Raw genomic sequence first — 23,879 nt, forward strand, 5'->3', positions numbered from 1 at the left:
TTTTTTTTTTTTTTTTTTTTTTTTGTACCAGGGATCGAATTTGGGCCTTTGTGTTTGCGAGGCAGGCAGCAGAAACACTGAGCCAAATCCCGGGCCCATAACTTATTTCTTTAACCAAACACCTGGACACCCTGAACTGATAGCACAGGAAGTAACAAAACAGACGAATGGGACTCTAGAAAAGTTCAAAACAGAAATAATTTCCCAGATAACTACAGAGATGATGAGCAGAATAAAAGACATGATTAGAGTCTTTGGAAAAGAAATAGATTTAAAAAAAAAATAGATGAGTTCAGGACCATGACGGAAGCCATGTATGCCAAGCATAGGAAAGAAGTGGAATCCATTAAACAGATTCAAACAGATATCCAGGAGATTAAAAACTCTATTGAAAGTGTACACAGCAGAATGAGCCAATCTGAAGACAGAGTATCAGATACAGAAGACAGGATGTCAGTCAGTGACCATGAAAAGAGAGATCTCTTAAAAATAGTAAGGGACCATGAGAAATAAATCCAAGAGCTCCTAGATGATACAAAGAAGAATAATATAACACTGACAGGAGTTCATGAAAAAGCAGGAGAAAGTTCAAATGACAAAAAAAAAATCCTCTAGGTATTAATGATAGAAAATATTCTGAACAGAGCAAAAGAAGTTGACATACAGATAAGTGAAGCATATAGGACTCCAACTAGTCAAGATAAAAAGAAATCTACACATAAACATATAATAGTCAAGATCCAAAAAACCCAACAGAAGAACAAAATGCTACAAGCAGTTAGAGAAAAGAAACAAATGACATGCAAAGGAAAGCTCATTAGAATCACAGCAGACTTTTCAACACAAGCCCTCAAGTCAATGAAAGCCCTAAAAGAAAACAACCTCCAATCTAGACTGATGTATCCTGCAAAACTCTTTTGCAAAAATTAGATACTTCCATGACAAAGAACACCTGAGAAACTTCATGAATACCAAACCAGCACTTCAAACAATTTTTTAAAATATCCTAGAAAAAGAAAATGAAGGTCACAACTCCATGAAGCCCAACAAAGCAAATCCAAATATTTCATCAGGCAAGGCAAGAAATTAAACGGAGAGGGGGAAAAATAAAAAAGACCCAACAACAGGAAAATAACATGACAATGATAAGTCAATATGTATCAATTATAACCATCAATGTTAATGGCCTCAATTAACCAATTGAAAGAAAGAGTGGCAAAATGGATTAAGAAGCAACATCCAACTATATACTCTATACAAGAAACACTTCTAGGTCAAAAAGAAACTTATTGACTGAAAGTAAAAGGGCGGAAAACAGTTCTACATGAGACAGGAACCTGAAAAAAGTGAGGGTAGCTATCTTATTTGCACACAAAGTAAATTTCAAACCAAAACTAATTAAGAGAGACAAAGAATGACCTTGTAAGGGAACAAGCTAAGATGAAGCGATGACAATCATAAATATATATGCACCAAATACTAATGATCCAACTACACAAAACAAATATTAGGAGACACGAAAAACCAAATAAGCACTAAAACAATAAAATTGACCTCAATACCCCACTGTCACAAATAGATCATCTGGACAAAAATCAACAATGAAATACTTCAACTGAACCTAGCCTTTGAACAAACGGACTTAACAGACATCTACAGAGTGTTCCACCCCACAAAATTAGAATATACATTCTTTTTGTCTGCACATGGGTCACTCTCCAAAATAGGCCATATACTACTTCACAGAACATGTTTAAGTAAATGCAATAGCACTGAAATTATCCCATCTATATTTTCAGACCATAGTGCGATTAAACTGGAGATCAATAGCATAAGAAACTGCAAGAACTTCACAAACACATGGAAATTGAATAACACTCTCCTGAACAACCAATAGGTAACAGAGGAAATTAAAGAAAAAATTAGACAGTTTTTACAATTTAATGATGATGCCAGTAAGACATATGGGAATTTATGGGATACAATGAAAGCACTTCTACATGGGAAATTCATAGCTGTAAATGTCCCCACTATGAAAACAGAGCAAGCTCAAATAAACAACCTAATACTGAATCTTAAGCTCCTAGAAAAAGAAAAGCAACAGAGTAAATCATAAAGATCAGAGCATATATCAATGCATTGGGGACTAAGAGAACAATACAAAAAAATCAACAAATCAAAGAGTTAGTTTTATGAAAGAATAAATAAAATTGATAAATATTTAGCCAATTTTATCAAAAAAGGAAAGAAAAGGCTGAAATCCTGAAATGCATTCAGCAATGAAAAAGTTGAAGTCACAACAGATACAGAAATCCAGAAGATCATAAATACCTACTTCAAGAACCTGTACTCTAATAAAATGGAAAACAGAAGAAATGAACATATATCTACATACACATGAATTACCAAAGTTAAATGAAAAAGATATAAAAATTCTAAACACCTCAATTACACTAAGTGAAATTGAAAATGTAATTAAAAATTTATCAACAAAGAAAAGCTGAGGTCCTGATGCTTTCACTGCTGAATTCTAAGAGACATTTAGAGAAGAACCACTGCCACTACTCTTCAAATTTTTCAATGAAATTGAAAGGGAAGCAATACTTCAAGATTCATTCCTAGGAGCAAGTATTACTTTGATTCCAAAACCAGGGAAAGACCCAACCAAAAAAGGGAACTACAGGACAATCTCCCTAATGAACATAAATGCAAAATTCCTCCATAACATACTGGCAAACAGAATACAGAGGGTTATGAAGAAGATCATACAACCTGACCAAGTCAGATTTATCCCAGGGATGCAAGGATGGTTCAACATACATAAATCAATACATGTAATACGCTATATTAACAGAGTCAATGACAAAAAACCATATGATCATCTCCATAGACGCAGAAAAAGCATTCAACAAAATTCAACACCCATTCATGATTTTAACAAAAACCTGCAGAAAATTGGAATAGATGGTCTTTATCTCAACTTGATAAAGGCTATCTATGAAAAACCAACAGCCAACATTATACTAAAGGTCAAAAACTGAAAGCCTTCACATTAAAATTAGGAACAAGACAAGCATGTCCACTACCACCACTCCTGTTCAATATAGCTCTGGAAATATTAGCCACAGCAATTAGAAAAGAGAAAGAAATAAAAAGAGTAAAGTTAAGAAAGGAAGAAGTTAAACTGCCATTATTTGCTGACGATATGACACTCTACATGGAAGATCCAAAAAACTTCTCCAAAGACTTCTAGACTTAATTGACAGATTAAGTAGAATAGCTGGATACAAGGTAAACACTCAAAAATCAACAGCCTTCTTGTACACAAGTAACAGACTAAGTGAAATCAGAGAAACAATCCCTTTCACAATAGCATCCAAAAAAATGAAAAATCAAGGAATCAATCTAACAAAGGAAGCAAAAGACTTCTACACTGAGAACTTCAACACTCTGAAAAAAGAGATCAAAGAGGATATAAGAAAATGGAAAGATATCCCTTGTTCCTGGGTAGGAAGACCCAATATAGTAAAAATGGCCATACCTCCTAAACTGCTATACAGATTTAATGCAATCCCAATTGAAATTCCAACAGTATATTTCACTGAACTAGAGAAAACAATTCAAAAATTCATTTGGAACCAAAGGAGACCTAGAATAGCAAAAGCAATTCCAGGAAAAGGAGACATGCAGGGAGTATCACAATCCCCAACTTTAAACTATACTACAAAGCCACTGTGTTAAAATGAACATCATTCTGGCAAAGAAACAGACCCAAGGATCAGTGAAATAGATCAGAAGATGCAGAAACAACTCCAGATGTACTCAGCTACCTCATCTTTGACAAGGAGCCAACCATCCTCATTGGAGGAAAGAGAGCCTCTTTAGTAAATGGTGTTGGAAAGGCTGGCTTTCAATTTGCCAAAGACTAAAACTAGACTCCTATCTTTCACCATGCACTAAACTAAAATCCAAGTGAGTTAAGGACCTAAATACTGGGCTGGGGATTTACCTCCATGGCTCGCTGCCTACCGTGCAAATGCAAGGACTGGAATTCAATCCCCAGTAACAAAAACAAACAAACAAACAAAATCTAAATGTTAAAACAGAAACACTAAACTTGCTGGAAGATAAGTTAGGTAGAACTCTTGATATACTGGCATAGGAACAGACTTTAAGAAAAAATACTCAGTAGCTCAGGAACTAGCACAAAGAATCAATAATTGGGATCTCATCTTTTCAAAAACTTCTGCACTGCAAGAGAAATCACTAACAGAACTACAAGACAACCCACAATGTGGGAAATATTTTTTACCAGCTGTTCCTCAGACAAATGTATACTATCTAGAATATATAAAGAACTCAAAAAAAATCAGATCCCCCAAATATAAAGACTGAATTCAAAAATGGGCATCTGAAAGGAATAGATATTTCTTAGACAAAGAAGTAAAAGCAGCAAATAATCATATGAAGAAATGTTCCATATCACTGGTCATTCGAGAGATGCAGATGAAAACAACACTGAGCCGGGGATTTAGCTCAATGGTTCCACCACCTGCCTCATAAGCACAAGGACCAGAGTTGGATCGCCGGTGCCACAACAAAACAAAACACTGAGCTTCCACCTCACCCCAGAAAGAGTGGCTCCTATCAAGAAATCAACCATTAACAAATGTGGGAGGGTTGTGGGAAGGAAGGAACCCTTCTCCATTGTTGGTGGGAGTGCAGACTGGTGCAGCTACTGTGGAAATCAATATGGAGATACCTCAAACAACTAGAAGTCCCATTTGACCCAACTATTCCTCTGCTGGGTATCTTCCCAAAAGAATTAACTAACACTTTACCTTCTTCATCTCCTGCAAAGGAGATCCCAGACCGATGCCCTCTCCTGTCTAGGTCCTGGCTTAGTTTCCTGCATTGAAAGGTCTGGATGCCCAGATACGCAGAACTGATAGAAATCCTCCCTCAGCATGGAAGAAAATCGTGCTGGACTCCACTTCCATGGGCTTCTTGCTGAGAAAACACTCATCTTCCATAATTTACATCAAATTGCTGTCCTCGTGTTTCAGCAAATGGGCAGTGTAAAAACATTCAAGACCATTTTTGGGGCCAAAGTAACAGGAGATCCTTTCAGCAATCCCTTCTTCTAAACTTTTTATATATTCTCCACAAGAAGAAGTCTCTTTGAATAAGATCAGTGCCCTGTCCAGCACACCACACATGTTCAGTTAATTATTAGTTATGATTATCACCTTGTTAAATGACTGAGAAATTCTCTGCAGTGTTGAAGTTGAAATGAAACTCCCGACTGGGGAGCAGGTATGGATGTGTCCAGTTCAGTGACTTACTCCACGCTCAGTGCAGCTCTGCAAATTGCAGGTGCGTAATAAATGTTTGCTGCAAGGTATGGAAACAAAAAGAGCAGAGGAAGATAAGGGGGTGGGGACACTAGCCAGTACCTACAGGTGTGGGCATGGAGCATGGGCATGTACGTATGTATTTAGAATTTTTTTTCTACCACTGAGGGTTAAACCCAGGGCCTTTGTACTGAGCTGCTCCCAAGCCTGTATTTATTTCTTTGTTTATTTTTAAAATGTTTATACCGGATCTCATTAGGTTTCTAAATTGTCCAGGCTATGCTCAAACTTGTTACCCTCCAACCTTAGCCCCCAGACTGCTGGGGTTCCAAGTGCACCACCATACCCCGTTTATTACAAGTCAGGTTCTGAAAGGGTTACAGTATCATCCAACCACTGCAGCCAACTTGCTTTGGACACGTCCCATCTGTGTGCTTGGCCCATACCATTTTATATTCCAGGGATCTTTCCTGCGCCTTTCCGATCACTACTTACCCATTCTATCCATCCAGTTCCAACTGTACTTGTTCCATGAAATGTTTCCTCATCTTCCAAAGAGGAAGCAATGCTTCCTGTTCTCAAACACAAGAGTTACAGCTGATCATCTTTATCCAGCTTTGTTAGCTAGTTTTTCATGAATTTAATTTTGATCCCCTCAAAGCAACTGCAAGGTAGGACGGCTGCTCCAGGTGAGCTCGCCAAGCAACATGAGCTTGTGGGACCCTCGTTTCCCTCCGGTGTTGGATGTTTCCCCACCTGCCTGAAGCCCTCAGAGCAGATCTGTGTGGACGAATTACAGTCCATCCTCAGGCTCTCTTCCCTCTTCTCCCCTGGGCTGGACCCATGGAGAGCGGTGGGGCTGGGGGCTTACTCACTCAGTTCCCTCTCGTAGAAGCCCAAGACCTGGCTGTGGCCCCACAGGAGTTCAGAGCCCTGGAGACAGCCCCCTCCACCGGCCCTCCCTGTCCTGTGGGTAACAACATCCTCTGCTTCAGCCTCAGATGTCAGCCATAAAGCACTGCAGATTCATTACCCGCCCCTGCTCTTGCCTTTGTAAACAGAACTTTTATTAAACTTTCCTCGAATGACCCTGCTGAGATCCTAATGAGTACATCTGCTGTACTTTCCTTCTTGTAGTCAGTATCTGAAATTATCTTCTTAATTTATTTTAATTTACTGAGTTTTCCATTAAAGACTCTTCCTCTTCCTCTCCCCCAAAATAACAATAATCCATCTGTCTTGTTCACCACTGTTAACCACAGCTTCTGGAACAGTGTTAGACAAGGAGAAGGGGTCAATGAATATTTCTCGGATACATAAATAAATCTGACATGTGTGGTGTGTATGTGCATGTAGATGTGTGTGGTGCTTGTTTAGAAGATTCCAAAACTCTAGGTTGGTTATGAACTTACTTTTTCAAGATTTAGAACAACAAAGTGTTACCTCAGAATTTAAATGTGATGTTTCTTTAAACTCAATCAAAATACTAAACACTTAACACTCTACATGACCTGCCAGAGGCTGAGCTTCTAACATTAGGGAAAACAAAATAAAAACTTCTGAGAATTTAATATAGGAGAAGACAAAAAAAAAATCTCTAAACAACTTTTTTTTTCTTTGGCCAAGAGAAACAGGATACAGCCAAAAAATTAGGCCATAATTCATGAAGCCTTCTTGACATCACTAAGTACATTTCTATTCTCAAAACTATCACAAACTCTCCTTGGACTGCAATCCAACCACAACTTCTCTTTCTCCTACCTAAGGCTATGCTTTTATGTTACTGAGTATCATAATACCCACGTACATGAGGGATGGGCCTTTCCTTACCTGATACCTAAAAATTACTATATGTATGAAGGACAAAGAGAAGAAAAACAAAGTGAAAATGAGATTCTGCTCATCCTGTTCCCACGGATTAGGGGGAAATCAAGAGTGGGTGGAGAAAAGGGAATCCTGCAGAATGAGCTGAGTCTGCCTAGGCAGCCAGGCCGTCGGGGAATTTCCACAGCGGAAGTACGTCCCTTCCCTGACAGCTGCTCACAGGGTAAAGCTGGGGCCAAGGCTCCCAGATGAGCGCGTGGGGTGTGGCAAAGGGCTTACCCCTGGAACACTGTCTTCCTAAGCGGCTGTTCAACCACCTAACACATGGTCACTTTCCTTGGTGAAATACATTATTACTGAGTTATCCTAGCGAGGACCACCGCCAGGGATCTGGGGAAGCTGATACGACTTGCAAATACATACATAAGGAAAGTAAGCATGAAAAGACATCTTATTTTCAGGAACTTGACAGTCACTTGAATGGTATCTTTAAACATTAAGTAGAATTCATTTCTAATCTTCTCCCTCAAAAATTAATGAATCATTTCACAATACTGCCCTACATGTACATTTTTTACTTATATTTAACTACACACACACACACACACACAGATATGTACAGACATAAAAGTATATCTGGGGGGCAGTACTGGAGATTGAACCCAGGGCCTTCATGGGGAGCTACATCCTTTTTAAAAAACATTTTGGGACAGAGTTTTGCTAAGTTGCTAAGTCATTTGGGCTGAGCTTGAACTTGTGATCCTCTTGGCTCAGCCTGCCTGAGGGCTGGGATTACAGGAGTGCACTGCCATGCCCAGCCGAGACCTGCTCTTCAGTGGGCTGGCACTTGGCACATTTCTTCCTTGCTCTGAGGAGCACTCACAGGCAGTGTGAGATCTTGAGGCATCACTAATCCTGGTTCTGGGGAAAGCCAGAGAGTCAGTACTTTTAGCTAAATACTGTCAAGTACACCTGGCCCTGGGCCCTGGAGTCAGGACTGTGGTCTCCAGGGTCTCGGATGTCCGTAAGGTGAAGCAGTCAGGTAGAGAGGGCAGATGCTGACTACAATGACCATGACACAGGGTAGTGTCTGAGGTGGCCGGGACCTGCTCCTGGCCACTGGGGTCTCCCCATGGGGTCCCACTCCAAGAGGACACACTAGACAGAGTGGTAGGGAGAAAACATACAAACAAATTTAACATTTTTTTATTTCTTCCACTTTTGGTTCAATTTTAAAATACTTCTGTCTTTCACAGTTTTGCTTCACATTTTTATATTTTATGTATTTATTTTTAACTTATATGTATCTGTATTTATATACCTATGTACATAACTTTTGCAAATAGTTAATCAGGAAATCTACAGATACTGGAGATGAGTAACCCAAATTTTTTATTAGTCCATACGGTCAGTCAGAGAAGTTTAAAGGCTGATGCTGTAATACCAGATGGCCCAACAGGTACAGGTACAGGTACAGGTACAGGAGGTGGAGGGGGGAGGGGGAGGAGGAGGAGGAGCTGCTAAGTGAAGTGTTTGAGGTTGGCCCTGTGGGGACAGGGGAGCTTGTGATAAGGCAAAGGAGGAGGAGAGGAGACTCAGAGAGAGGAGAGCCTGGACCAAGGGTCAACCCTGAGGCAGTGGAGGATGCTGACCACCCCGGAAGAGGGGCACAGCTGCCGCTGCCTGGCTGCTTTGTTTCCTGTCTGAGAGACGCTGCTGACCCCACCGTGCCTCTGAGAGTCAGGAGCAGCGGACTGCACAGGGGAGCTGTTCACCCCCATCTTTTCTGTTCTGTCACACCCCAGATGCCACTCCCCCAGGGGGATGCTTCTTCCTTCTGTGTTTTCCTCTCCCCAACCTCTCCCGAGGCTGGTTACTACTGTTTCCCCTTCCTGCCGTCTGATATCCGGGGCCTCCTGGTGAAGTGGCTCTGGGAGCCCGCGGGACACCTCAGTCACAGCGGCTCCACGCTCAGCCACAGAAGGGACCCAGGGGTGGGGAAAGCTAACACGTGGAACGCTTCTCCAGGGCCTTCGGGGACCCACAGGACCTCCCCAGGCTGCTCCCTCCGGGCCCCGCCCCACACGGAGGGGAGGCGCCTCCTTCACCCTTCCGCACCTTCCTGCATCAGCCCAGCGAAGGTTCACACTTCCAGGCAGCTCCCTCGTTTCGGTTCCCAGACATTTTTATACTCCGGGGCAAAACAAACATGAATCCCCTCCCTCCTGGTCAAAAGCCCACCCTGTCTGTCCCTGCCACTCTGGCCCCCGCTCTGTCACCCAGCTGTGTGACTGCAGGTTGAGCCAGTTCCCCAGAGTCCACATCACCTCCGCCATGAGCCAAACTGAGACCCGTCACCTGCTCGGGGAGTCCCCAGTGAGGGGCTCTTTTTCCGGCTCACACTGCTGATACCCAGGTGCTCTGTGAACACATTCCTGACACTTGAACGTTCATGATTTGTGGCCCTTTCCAGACTCCCTTGGCTAAACTCAAGAATTAAAATACTTACAGCCAAGACAAAGCTCTTCGGTATTACCCCAAACTTGTTTGAATTAACGCCTTTAGACCAACTGGGGCCACCATATGCTTCTTCAAAGCAGGGACCTTGTGATGTTTTTGGACCTCACACAAGCTAACCTGAGGTGTTTCAGAAATCAGATTCTTACATGCACTGTTTGGAACATACTTAGAGTACAAAACCAAACCAAGCCAAAACAAACTATCCCGTTTATCTGAAACTCAACTTTAACTAGATATACTGTATTTTTCTTTCCTAAATCTAAGAACCCTACCATGTCTTGGATAAGAAATTTTTAAAAAGTACCCAGTTCTTAAGATATTCAGCACTAGGGAAATCTGGAAAAGAAAGATAAAAACGTTGAAAAAATTTCCTACTAGTAGAAACTACCTTTACAATCAACTCTAAATTTAAAATTACTTTATCACTCTACCAAAGCAGAATTATGTGCTATTTTTTCTATGTTCAGAAAACAAAAGTTCCTAGAAAAAAATCTGTCTTTATTTTCTAGCTCTCCTTTTACGATACACTTTCCTAATTATTTCAGCTTTGCTTCTGTGCCACAAACAGACGTGGACAGCAGCCAAAGTGGACCACGAACAATCACCAAAGAGAAAAGGTGCTGATGTATTCTTAGTGTGGGTTGGAGTTTTCGTGAACAAAAGTTCTTAGTTTTGCTGCATTTATATTATATGACCGAATTTTCGAATGGTAACATTCTTCCTAGTAAAGAGGACAGTTACAAATGCATCTGTATTTCAAGGCATGATTCTAGGGACAGCTGGCAGATCAAATGGGAAAGTGACCGAACTAATCAGATGCAACCCTTCTGTTTTGCATAAACAGAAATGCAGTCTCAGAGAACCCCAAGGATGTGCTCATAATTAGGCAGGGGGCACCCGTGTCTCCGGGCTAGAGCTGCCCTCTCCGTGTTCAGATCGGCTTCCGATTGGGGCCAGGACAGTGCTCTGCAAAGGGCAGAAGCCCCTGCTTTCTCCCCAAGCTCAGTGCTTTCCATCCACGCTGGGAGACTCCTTCCCCACTAACCAAATGAAGGCTATCCCAACCCTGCTGCTGCAACAAGAAGGACAACAACAGAGAAAGATTTAAAGTACTTATTAGAGATGGTTATTTTAGAAAAAGTCAATGTAATGAAATAGCAGCTTATACGTTCACTCTATGAAGTTGAGAACAAACACCAGCTCTGTCCCCTTTCAGATCCATGCCTCCTTTTTAGTTGGGCATTTTGGTGGTAACTCCTTTTCTACTCAGATATGAAATTCTTTTATAAAAGTGATAGAAGGCCTTAGCTGTAATAGAAAGGAGAAAGAAAGAAAAGTGATTTATGACAAAATAGAATATATTTCAATACATAACTACCCAAGTATGACTATAATAGGGAAAATAATGGGGTGGATACTTGCATAGCTTTTTAATGGGTAAGTTTGGAATTCTGAAGACTAAGACACCATTCAGTACGCTTTTATAAATATTTCACAATTTGAAACAAGGATGAAATAAAGGTATACATAAGAGAATCAGCATGACTGCTGCACAGGTGTGAATGCTTCACATTTGACATTTTAAAATTGAGGTTAAGTGTGTACGCAAGTGCACACGTGCGCGCGCACACACACACACACACACACACACACACACACACATGCACCATCACTGTGCAGACAGCAGTTACACATGCTAATCCAGGCCTCCACAACTGGTGACTTAACTTACCAGGCAATGCATTTTACAAAATAGTAAAGCTACACTTAAAACCAAGTATCATCTTCCCTCAATTTACTTGGTACCTGTATATTTGGATAATTCAAACCTGGGTAATTCACAGTGAAAAAGAATATTCCGTGTTTATGCAGAACACAGAGACGTACATCGCTGTGACTAAGCTGGTCTCTTACTTGCATATCACACTGTCAATTCAAACTTAATGAGGGGCTCGAACATATTCTGCCCCATGAACAACTGAAAAGTGCTGAGTGTCATGGGGAGCCAGGGCAGGATGCTGAAGACAGCAGAAGAAAGGAAGCCCAGACTCAGCCTAGAGATACTGATCTTACAGCTAAACAATCTGACGGATCCGGGGCCTCCTTCTGTCTCCTCACTTCTCACCCTGCCAGTGCCCTCCAACCTAGTTTACAATCCCATCACACTGTGCTAACGCCACAAACAGCTCCCAGGTTGCTGCATCTGTGTTCAGGACTCATTTTGCTCAAACCCTTGGCATCGCTGAACAGAGCTCTTCACACTTTATGCCACGCTCTCCCCGATTTTACTGGGCAATACTCGTGGTCCTTTGCCCCTTGGATACCCTTCCTCAGTCTTGTAAGCTGATACCTCCTCTTCTGTTGAATATTCAGATGCTGGAGTTCCTCAGGGGTTTGCTCTCCATCTTCTCCCCCTCTCACTTTATACTCTCTGCTTAATCCTCTTCTCTGCCAATGACTTCCACTGCCATCTACGAGCTAATAACTTCTCAGTTCTATCAAAGTTCAGAACCTGAATTTGAACTCCAACCCTCTGAATCTCCCCGTGAGTGGCGCAGGTCCCTGCAACTCGGTATGCGTCACTGAACATAACCAGCTGCCAAAGGGAGAAACTCGAGTCACCCTTGATTCACCCTTTGCTTACCCAGTCACCATTCCATCAGGAAGTCTCTAGACCCCATAGTGGAAACTCATCCTGAAACACCTGCTATTTTCTTTCCCCTCTGTGACATCTGCTGGAATCCTGCATCTACCTCCAAAAGTGTCCAAGTCTTTGGTCTTAGCCCCCATCCCATCCACTCTCTGCCCAAAGCAAGAGCAATCTAGAAAAAAAATCAGATCTGTTCATTAAAGCTCTTTGGTAAATTTCCATTGTTTTAGCATAAAGACCAAAGTGTTTCCCATCACACAGGTCCCTTGTCAACTAAACTGTCCTCTCACTGGTGCCACTCATCCTCTCCTTCATTGGGTCCAGGTCCCATCACACTAGTCCACCAGGTCCTCAGTGCCCCTGCCCAGTGGCTGCAGCCCCTCAGACTACTTTAATCTCTAAGGACGTCTCTCTTCCGGACTTCGATGAAATGAATTTTGTATTGAGTCAGCTTGTGTGGCTTCTTGTGCTTCTCTCACTGAGCATAGCCTCGGTATCATACCAGGCATCAGGGTTTTGTTCCTTTGCATGGCCCTCAAGTCATTTCTAATAGTTGGGTCATTGGTAGTCTCACCCCGCCCACTACGATGTAGGCTTCGCAAAGCCAGTGACTACATCTCACTCTTTCCCACGTCACACAGAGAGGCGTTCTAAAGTGATCTGCAAAACTGCTAACGCAGCAAAAAAGAAAAAAGAACTTGGCCCTTAGCCCCTGTCATACGTCTGAGAATCCCAGCGAGCCTCTGCTGACCACTGAAATAATAAAGCTAATTCCACAGTCGATATTTGTACACCTTAGCCATCACCAGCAAGTGATTAAAATCGAATGTCTCTGTAAATGCTGCTATACACATCTGTACACTTTTCTTAAGTGTTAAGATGCAGGGAAATGCCTGAGGATCTTGCAGGAGTGCAGATTCTGCTTCGGTAACTCTGGGTGGGCCTGCAAGTCCCCATGTGTGACCCAGTCAGAAGATGATGTGACAGCTGCAGGGAAACAGCCCTACCTTCGGCAGCAAGGCCTTAAACCATCACTTCTTACCTTGTTCAAGCCTGCTGGCATTTAAAAATATGTGCAGATAATTCTAGGTACATTATTCTACTTAAGATGCACACAATAGGAACTTTACAGTACTTGTTGAGAACTTATTACTTAGCAAATGTGAAATGATCTCCAAACACAAAAAGCCTCCTCCTCTCTTGCATCCCTAGAGCCTTGTGGACCCAAGCCACATAATAAAGGGCTGAAATAGCAAGTCAAAGAGAGGAGCTTGAGAATCAAAGAATTCAAGGAGAAAAAGAACAGTAAATCACATACTAAACAACTGTAATTCAGGAATAGAAGTAGAAGTCACTGAGCTGACTGTAAGCAACAACAACAACAAAAAACTCAGAAAATGATTTCTTAACATGCCAGGCAAACTCATGTACCGTGTAACAAAGAAAAAGCTTCACTTGTCATTACACAATGATTACAAAGAGCAAAATGGAATGAGAAAATTTAGAATGTGGAAAAATGCGAATTTACAGTTGATAGGAAAAAAAAAGCAAGACCCAGAAAACAAGGATTGAAGCAAGCTACAGATCCATGCGAGATCAAAACAAGCTACAACACCTTCTCTTTTGAGAAAATGAATCGTGCAGGCATTAAATTGAATTGCTAAATCACACCAGAACCTCTCAGACTTTAGGATGAACACCATGAAGCACTCTATGAAGAAAGTTATGGGCAATGCAGCAGAGGTTTTGTCAGAAATCTCATAGGATGCCAGTAAATTACTTAGGTCTACATGTCTGAGGCAGCCTTCCTCAAATGAGACATGTGACAGACACAGGAAGGCAATCCTCATGCCGGCCCTCCCGTCTGAGATGCCGGATTATGCTATCTGCAAACTCTGTGCACTCCTGTGTGCCAGGAATGGCAACTGGCCGACACCGGCTGCGGGCCTCCTCCTCCCGTCGTGATAATGACATCTACAACAGGTACAGCGTTGAAAGATAACTGTGGAGCTCAATAACTCACTTCTGGCAGCTCTATTTCTTCTTTAATTAACATCTCTTCTGAGCCGGAGAGACGACTGCCTTGCAGAAAGCAGGTTCCTGATAAGCTCACCCTGACAGTGACAGAGAAACAGGAACGCTGGGCTGAGGGATTGAGGTTGGGTAACAGGACAGCTATTGCTCACACTGGCTGTCCAACAGGCCCAGCGCGGTATTCCTTCAGTAAAAAAGGGTCACCATCAAAGTCAGCTCTGAGTCACAGCTAGATGGGGGACAAGCTCTTTTGCAGGGCTCCAGCACCACCTGAGAACCCCTATACTGTGCAAACACTTGATAGCAGCCACTCCCGGGTCCCCACTTCCTGCACTGGCCTTTGAGGGAACTCTCCTCTATGCTTAAAATCAATCGCTAGCTAAATAAAATTTCAAAGCCAAGTGCATTTCTTCCAGGAAGAATAGTTTAGTCTTTGGAGCTGATCTACATTTCTACAGGTTGCTGAAAAAACACTTAGAAGAAATATAAAATCACTACTGTGTTTAGAGGCCAATGCCAATTAGCAAGTCTCCATCATTAAAGCTGGAGTCCTGGAACTGACCCAGTGGTACACGGAGAACTTTACACTGTAACACTTACCAGGCACTGAACGCCTAGTCCATCAGATCCCTACACTAATAGTGCATTTCTGGTTGATCAGGCTTCATTTAACTAATGCAAAATGCACAGCTGTGAGGTAACTCGCACAGCCACAGCGCTTAAATGAACCATAACTGATTTTTAAATTCAGCTTTTTGAAACTAATACTGTCATCAGATTCTCAGTATGCACACCACAGACCCCTCACCCAGTGAATTGTATCTAATTGCTTCTTTGCCAGGCCCACCCACACTCTGAAAGTCACCCTGGCCCAGGACAAGAAGGAAAGACTCAGGTTCAGGATCAAACTCTATTTCATGCTCTGTGTTTGTTTCACACTCCATTTCCGCTCTCTGTTACTGTGACAAAATACTTGAGATAGTCAATGAAAAGGAGAAAAGGTTTCTTTTGGCTCAGTTGCAAAGTTTTTGGTTCATGGGCATTTGGCTCTGTTGCCTTGGGGCTTGTTGCAACCCAGGACATCAAAGCCAGAGCACATGGGAGAGGAGAACTGTTCACCTCGGGACCACCATGAAGCAAAGAGAGAGAGGAAGGGGGTGTGGCCCTAATGTCCCTTCAAGCCCATGCCCCCAATGACCCAATGACCTCCACTCAGCCTCACCTCTTAAAGGTGTCACCACCCAACAACACCAGAGGTTGGTGACCAAGCCTTTAACATGTGGGACTTGGGGGACACTCCAAACAGAAACTACAGCAGGGCCGAGTCACTCTGTGGATGCAACCCCACCTGCTCCCTTCGATTTGGACACCACGGGGCCCCTGGGCCCTGCTTTGATTGCCCTGTCATTACTTCGTCTCAGTTTCCTTCCCTGGCTGACCTCTCAGCCTCTGCTTTTTTCTCAGGACGAATGTGCAGACTGCCTAGACTGCAACTGCATGGTGGGCTTTTCTTGCAATCTCAGCTCAAAGAGAATCCAGTGTGCTGGAAAGAGCCAGGGCCTCTGTGCCCGAAGAATGCATTTCCAACTCACCTCTCTCACCTCCTGCCAAAGCCCCCAGGAAAGGCCCTTAAATGTAATTTCTCATCATTTATGAATGAAAAGATTTTTCCATTTAGGATTTTTGTGGTGAAATATATAGTAGAAGCCACTCAACTACTGTCAATATACAGAACACACTCACACTCTGGCTGGAGCGAAGTGTAATACAACCTGGTAAATTAGGTCGGAGAATCCGAGGCCTTATTATAATGTGCTTTGAACTCAAACTCAGGAGGCTACAGGCGTGGAATCACATGGAGCATGAGTGTAACAGAATTAGAACTGTGCTTCAGATAAATTTAAATTAAGGAGTGACTGAAGAGGAACCAAATGCAGATATTAAATCCAGTTTGGTACAAGGTAACTCATGCAAAAAATAAGGTTAAAAAAGAGAGAGGGCCAATTTTATATATTAAAAACATAACTGCTAAGATTTGATAAATTTGTGAATATGGAGATCAAAGAAAATGGAAAGGGGAGAAACAGGTTAAAAGACAGTGCTACTAGACAGGCATGGTGGTGCATGTCCGTAACACCAACACTTTACAAGACCGAGGCAGGGAGATCCTACATTTGGGTACAGACTGGACAACTCAACGACTAGCAAGACCCTATCTCAAAATAAACGCAAAAGGGCTGGGGATACAACTCAGAGTGAAGGCCTTGGATTCGATCCCCAGTGTACTCACACAGGCAGGCAGGCAGGCAGGAGGAGAGGGGGAGGGAGAGGGGAAGAAGGGGGCAGAAAATGCTACCGGAAGACTTAGAGAACCCCAAAAAGGGATTACATTAGAAAAGAATCAAGTTTGAGTTTCTAGCAGGGCATTTGGACTTTTTATTTTGGTTCCAAACATACAGGAAAATCTTTAAATTTTAGAGCACCCCTGGCCATGGCATAGGTACTGGGTCACTTATCTCCTGAGCGACAGTCGGGGGCCTCATGCACATGCATCGCATACATTTCCGGTGGAATGTGAGTGCCCAGCAGGCTGTCATGGGAGGCAGGACTGGCCCTGTGGAGTGAACACAGGATAGCAAATGAGAGAGCTACGTGGACGCCTGTCACTCTCCGACTGCTTGAACTCTCTTGTCCCTTCTGTGCAGAAGTCTTCAGAGTGGGTTTGCACAAGAAGCCAAGTTTACCGCTGACTACAAAAGCCATAGAGGCCAGTTACTCCCTATCCTCGCTCTTGGCAGATAAGACACGGACAGGTGTCCTGTGCTCAGCCAAACAGATGTTTCTACAAAACAGACATCTGAGCCTGTGAAGCAAAGACGGGGCAGCTGAGCGCTCAGCTCACAGCCCCAGATTTCTCGGGCCACTTCTGCAACATGACCCATCTCCCTTGATTTCTGCCATATTTTTGGTCTACTTTTCTATGCTTTGGTTCAGTTTTCAAAGCTATTCCATGTCCTTCCAAGAAACCAAAGTTGTTTTTTACTTGAATCAGCTACGGCTGGCTTCACTGCCACAGAACTTCAAGAAGTCTCTTCTGTAATCAATGCCTTCTGTGCATAAGAAGGCGCACTGAACAGTAGTGAATAGCCAGAGCTCCAGAACAGGACTGCCCTGGGTCTGTCTCCAAGCTCTGCTCCACACCAGCTGTATGACCTTGGGCAACCCACTAACACCTGGTGTCTCACTTTCCCATCTGCAAACAAGAGTGCGGACGCTGACAGAGGCTGAGGCAGTGCTGCGGAGATAAAGGAGAAAATGTCAAGTGCTTAGCACTGAGCCTGGCAAACAGTCAGCATAACTATCATGCTGATGAGAACTGTAGTACGGGTGTCCCTTAAATGAGCCAGGATCGCTTCTTTTCTCACTTCGGAATCCCCATGAAGAGGAGGCACACATATTAAATATGCTGCAGGTAGGAAAGAATGGCACAGCACAGGTGTGTGTTACACAAACTGAGTCTAAAACCGGTTATCAAATCAATTTACAAAATGTTCTTTTTTAAACCAGCTATATCTATGCCCTGAAATGGTAGGACGTACTCAGAGGCCATGGAAAAGCTTCAGAGTTGACTTAAGAACTCTCAAGAGGCTAAGATTAAAAGAGCAAATTATTTTAGAATGAGGCAGACAAAAGTTGGAAGGCCAGTTAATTTTCCCCTCCTTCGCCTGCTTCAGCTTCATCTCCCTGGGTATCCGATGTCCACAATGTCAAGTTGTCTCTCAGTAATTGCATTATTAGCGTGCTGTCCTTGTATGACTCTTCACTTAATGTATCAAGTTCAGCAATGGCTTCATCAAAAGCTGTCTTTGCCAGAGAACAGGCTTTCTCTGGAGAGTTCAGAATCTCGTAATAGAAGACGGAGAAGTTAAGGGCCAGACCCAATCTGATAGGATGTGTTGGTTGCATTTCCTTTTTGCTGATTTCAAAAGCTTCTTGGTATGCTTGTTGTGACTGGTCCACAATCCCTTTCTTGTCATCACCAGCAGCAACCTCAGCCAAGTAACGGTAGTAGTCTCCTTTCATTTTCAAATAAAAGACTTTGCTCTCTGCTTGTGAAGCATTGGGGATTAAGAATTTTTCCAAAAGAGACAGCACATCGTTGCAGATATCCCTTAGCTCAGTCTCAATTTTCTCTCTGTATTCTCGAGCCATCTGCTGCTTTTTCTCAGCACCTTCCGTCTTTTGCTCGATACTTGAGACAACCCTCCAAGATGACCTACGGGCTCCTACAACATTTTTACAAGCAACAGAGAGAAGATTCCTCTCCTCATTAGATAATTCAGCGCCTTGCTCAATTACAGACTTCATGCAGGCTGCCATGTCATCGTATCGCTCAGCCTGCTCGGCCAGTTTGGCCTTCTGCACCAGCTCGTTTTTATCCATGCCTGGATATTCTGTGCCCCGGGTGGGTGGCGGCGGACGGACAGGCGAAGCGGTCTCTGGGCCCAACTTTTGTCTGCCTCATTCTAAAATTTACACAGTAGACCATTTGTCATCCATGCTGTCCCACAAATAGTTTTTTTCTTTACGGTTTATGACAGGTTTATGTTACTTCTATTTGAATTTCTATATTTCCCATGTGGTTTTATGTTTAATATTAGGGGAGTAGAGCCAGTTAATATTTAGGGAGTTATCTGTTTTCATCTTGAGATGGCCAATATGGGGAAGTGGAATTTTTATACAAGTTACAAATGTTTGGCATTGTACTTTTGGTACATTGTGGCTTCACAGGGGCCAGTGTTGAAACTGCTTCCATGTCTAAGCAAAGAAAACTGCCTACATATTGGTCTGTCCTGGTGGGGAATAAAAGGGATCATTGGTTCCAGACACAGGTGTAGTTATTGTGGGTACTTTAAGGTTTGGAGCACCTCTGAGGCTGTGGTAGAAACACATACCCGTGGGTCTCATGTGGAGCCCCGTGTTTCCGGGGAGTAAGCAGTCTCAGCACGCTCCTGTGACCGCAGCTGCGGGGTGTTCTTCAGACAAAGTTGCTACCCATTTACTCTGGATAAGGGCAGAAACGGTTCACATTCCATTATTTGTAAAGTTACCTGCTGTTTGCTTTCATTATTTTTGCTACACATTTTATTTGTATTTAAATGTTTTAGGCAACCTAAGAACAAATGTAAAAGTAAAGATGCAGTAAAAATGAATTGCTTGGTATTCATTACTTCATGTATATCAAGTGTAGCAGTAAACAAACAAAAAACCCATGTATTTAACTTTTTTAGGTTTTTTGCTTTGGTGATTTTTTTTTCTTTTTTTTTTTGATACTTGCCTAACATGCATGTGCTGTAAAAATAGTTAACAGGGAAATAACTTGAGATGATGGCTAGCTTTGTTTAATGTCTTTAAGAAATTTTCATGAACAATCTGAGCATAATTGTTAAGAACATATGTATTAAGTTCATGTAAGTGGAATAAAAGTTTTATGAATGGAAAAAAAAAAAAGAGCAAATTAGCAAAGGGCATTTATTTCTAACATGGACTGTGTCGGGATTCTGAAGCTCTCTCCGGGACCCCGCGTCTGTCTCAGGACCCCCCTAGACAAATGGAGATCCCAGACTTGGTAAAATCAAGAGCCTCCCAGAGGGAACATGGAGATGAACCCCCAGGATGAGGAGATCTCTGAGGTCCAGGAAAATTCTCACCCAAGGAGCAGGTGGTGCTGTAGACATCTCAGACCTGATCTCCAGCAAAAGTCTGGATCACGTACTTTCTAAAATCTAGACAAGAGCTGTGTGTGTGGTGTCACACCTATCGACTCATCCTTCATATTATCTATTGCAGTTCTTAGAGGGAGGCAACGACAGGATCATTTAGCCCAACAACTTTCGGGGATTTGATTTCATTTTTCCTCTCTAAGCTTACTGAAAAGATCAGTGTGTCCTGTGGCTCTGCAGTGCCACATCTGAAGTAAGCCAAGAGTCGCCATGGGAAAGTCAGTTTCTGGGCGTTCTTCTACTCTCCTGGTTGTCGGGTCTGTTCCAGTCCCAGTGCACTGTCTCAGCTGTTGTGCTTATACTCTTAGTCTCGTTACCTGGAGGTTCCTTCCCTCTCATCTTGTTCTTCTGAGTCCCTCAGCTCTTCTCAGCTCTCTATTTTTATACACTTTGGAATCAACTGGCCAAATTCTACCAAAGGGGAAAACCTGCTGGGGATTACTGTCTGGGTTACACTAAACTTAGAGGTCCACAGGGGGAAGCATCAGCATCTTTAGTGAAAAAAGAGTGAACAGGTCTCGGCAGGCTGCAGGAGGCTATCCAACACGAAACTAAATTCTGAGTTTTGGCTGTGACTGGAAACTTGGGATCCTATTTACCGAAATAAGTTGGTCTGTGAAATACCTGGAATGAGACTTATTATCGTAATCAGAAAAGACAAAAACTACTCAATAGTAGTCAAGGTGTGGGAAGAAGTGCCTTTTCTGGATACACTTTAAAGGTACGCGAAGAGACATAACTAAGGCTGCATTTTATGCCATAAGCCGTGATACTTGTCTGACTTCCCAGTGCTATCACTCAGTACTGGTGTGCACTCTTCTGGGACACATACATATATTTTGTTGGATATATAATGAACCTTCTGTTGAATATATTCACGGTTACCTTCTTTTATATTTGCACAGTGTTTAATACTGGGATTCAGGATGCTTCTGAGTTTCTATGCTAATCTTGCACACCACACAGAAATCATCCAATCAGTAATGAGCTGGTGTATTTCCTACACAGATGGTATACTGATGAGCTCCATCTCTCCTCTTCCAGGACTTTCGGGGCTCCTGTCCCACGAGGGTGGGGGGCATCATATTCCTAGCTTTGAAGCCCACAGAAGAACTGGTGCAGTCTTTGGTCACCTGGCTTTGTCAAATCCTTGGACTCTTGGGCCTCCAAAAGATCAGGTGGGCCAGAGATTTAGCTCAGTGGCATAGCACCTGCGTGGCAAGCATGTGGTCCTGAGTTTGATCCTTGGTACAAAAAAAAAAAAAAAAAAAAAAAAAACAGGGCTTAGGCTCCAATTGCCATTTAAAAATTTTTATCTCATTTTTGCTTCAGAGAGGAAAGTGAATAATTTTGGTTTTGTATTTTAATATTTACCTGCCATGATGTCTTTATAAAGAAGGGAACTAATTCATCAAGAGTAAAACAATCTTTGCTGCCTTGTCAGAAGTTAGTGTAAACTTCCTTCATACCTTGACTACAGGAAAGGAGCTAAAAAAGGCACAATATAAAAAAAAAAGTCTAAAGTTTTAATCAATCATAATGCAAATCATAAACAATTATTTTACCTATTTTATCTAAATAGCAACATTTAAAGTCCATCTTTTTACATATCCTATTGGAGATATAACATAACTATATTTTGTCTTTATATTCTAGAGCCAAGCACACAATAATGCTAAAGACTCAGTTTATATATAACTATAATTTGTCAATTTAAATTTTAAAAATGGAAATATTTTAAAGGCTCCTCTTTGGGTACTATTTATCTTAGGGCAAGCCACATGACTTCCAGGGCCTCATTTTTTACATCAGACAAATTATGTTATAATGGCAATGTTTTCAAATTAAACACAAGAACGTATAAGCTGGAAGGAAACAATTAGAGTGAAAGATCTTACACTGTTCAGAGTACAAGTGCTGATTTGTTTGAGACTTAAAGTTTGATATGCATATTAAAATAGGCCATGTGGTTACAAATGGAATAGGCATGGAAAATAAAACGTTCAAGATAATAGAGGGCACAATGGAATGGGGAAAAGGACAGAGGGGGCGGAGAGGGAGAGAGACATCTCAGTAAGTCCAGCAGCGGCGCCCTCATCTCATCTTTATGCCTCTCCACCTGGCTCTGTACCCTTCATGCCCAGCCCCGTATGGACCACATCCCAAGGCTCCCTTGATCTCCAGACTCCTTCAGCCAATAGGAGGCCAAGTACGGAGCAAACAAGCAGAGGAGGAGAGTGAAATCAGGGTACTCTGGCTCCCTCCTCTCCAAGTTACCAGCTGCTATTGCCTGGTTTCAGCCCTGCAGTAGGTTGAATTATGTCCTGCAGTAAGGAATGTTCCAGTTCTAACCCCCAATCACTAAAAATAAGACCCTGTACGGAAATAAGAGTATTTGCAAACATAATCAGGATAAGAGGATGATGAACTGAATTGGGTGGGTTCTCAATCCGATGGCTGGGTGACTCTGTAAGAGAACAGGAGCTCTTTCTTTGTAAGAGAAACACAACGGAATCACTGAGACGAAAGCCACGTGACCATCAAGGCAGTCTGCAAGTGTGGCCATGAGCCACTGAGGGTCACCAGAAGAAGCTAGGCAGAATGTGCACAAAATTATATTTGTATATAAAATTCAAAAGATTCCAAGTTTTACAGCATATGGTCTAGAGGTGTATATTTGAACTGTAAACTGTATGCAAATGATCAATGTAAAATTCAGGATTGTAGCTATGGAGATGGAACACAAGCAATTTCTAAGATGTTTCTTCAGCCAGGAAAAGGGTAGATGACTATTCTTTATGTGACAATGTATTTAATAGTACTTATACATTTTTATTCATTCTGGTAAAGATGATATATTTGATGATGTCATCACAAATAAAATTATAATATTCAAAAGATAGCTGACATAGTTGATATAATTAGTCACAAGTCATGTTGATAGACTGTGCCCCTAATGTGACAAAAAAGTGCTTTTTTTCCGACACTGTCATCATGTTGCCCAGGATGGTCCCACACTCTTAGACTCAAATGCCCCTCCTGTCTCAGCCTCTGTACTTTCTGGGACTATCGGTGTGTGCCACTGTGCCTAGCAATAATAATATTTATGCCTATCGTATTTCTCCTCCAAACTTCATAAACCTAGTGTAATCATGACAAAATTACAAGACAAACACAAATTTAAGAGCATTCTATAAAATACCAGGCCAGTACTCATTAAAATGATCAAGGGCATCAATACCAAGGCAAGTCTGAAAGACTGTCCCAGAGCAGAGTCAAGGAAACTATGGTTCCTAAAGAGATTTAGCATCCTGAATAGGGTCCTGAATAGGAATAGAAAAGTATAGGAAGCAAAACTAGTAAAATGCAAGTATGCGTGGTGCTCAGTTAACAAAAATGCACCAAAGTGGGATTGTTAGTTTGAGCAAATGGCCCTCAGTAATGTAAGATGTTAACAAGGAAACTGGGTGAGACGTGTACAGGAAATCTGTTCTAGCCTTGCAACTGTTCTGTGAATCTAAAAATCTTCTAAAGTTTAAAAAAATTATTTAACAAGTATTAGAAACAAAAATAAGGTTAACTTTTTAAAGACTGACCAGAAAAGTCAGCTAATGGGCCAAAATAACACTTAAAATTTTTAAGAATTACAGTGTTAATATTCCTTTAGAAATAATAACTACATCTGACAAAATACAAACGGTAATGATTTTTTTT

General features: G+C 42.1%; 2 protein-coding genes across 2 annotated transcripts in view; both read right to left on the reverse strand.

The window, feature by feature from the left end:
- Dchs2 (dachsous cadherin-related 2) overlaps positions 1 to 23,879 on the reverse strand; it is a gene marked incomplete at its 5' end in the record, with an annotated part of 231,612 nt that overhangs the window by 147,618 nt on the left and 60,115 nt on the right. The gene's annotated exons all lie outside the window — the stretch shown is intronic.
- Positions 18,058 to 18,904, reverse strand: LOC104864743 (14-3-3 protein zeta/delta-like). The gene has a single exon (XM_033759849.1). It carries the CDS (start codon positions 18,823 to 18,825, stop codon positions 18,088 to 18,090), a length of 738 nt encoding a protein of 245 aa, XP_033615740.1. The 5' UTR covers positions 18,826 to 18,904; the 3' UTR covers positions 18,058 to 18,087.

The sequence above is a fragment of the Fukomys damarensis genome, unplaced genomic scaffold, assembly GCF_012274545.1.
Source record: "Fukomys damarensis isolate Sample0158 unplaced genomic scaffold, DMR_v1.0_HiC HiC_scaffold_38, whole genome shotgun sequence".
NCBI classification, from domain to species: domain Eukaryota; kingdom Metazoa; phylum Chordata; class Mammalia; order Rodentia; family Bathyergidae; genus Fukomys; species Fukomys damarensis.

What these genes read in the sequence shown, in the direction of transcription:
- LOC104864743 (XM_033759849.1), bottom strand. Translation starts at nt 18,825, where the DNA reads ATGGATAAAAACGAGCTGGTGCAGAAGGCCAAACTGGCCGAGCAGGCT.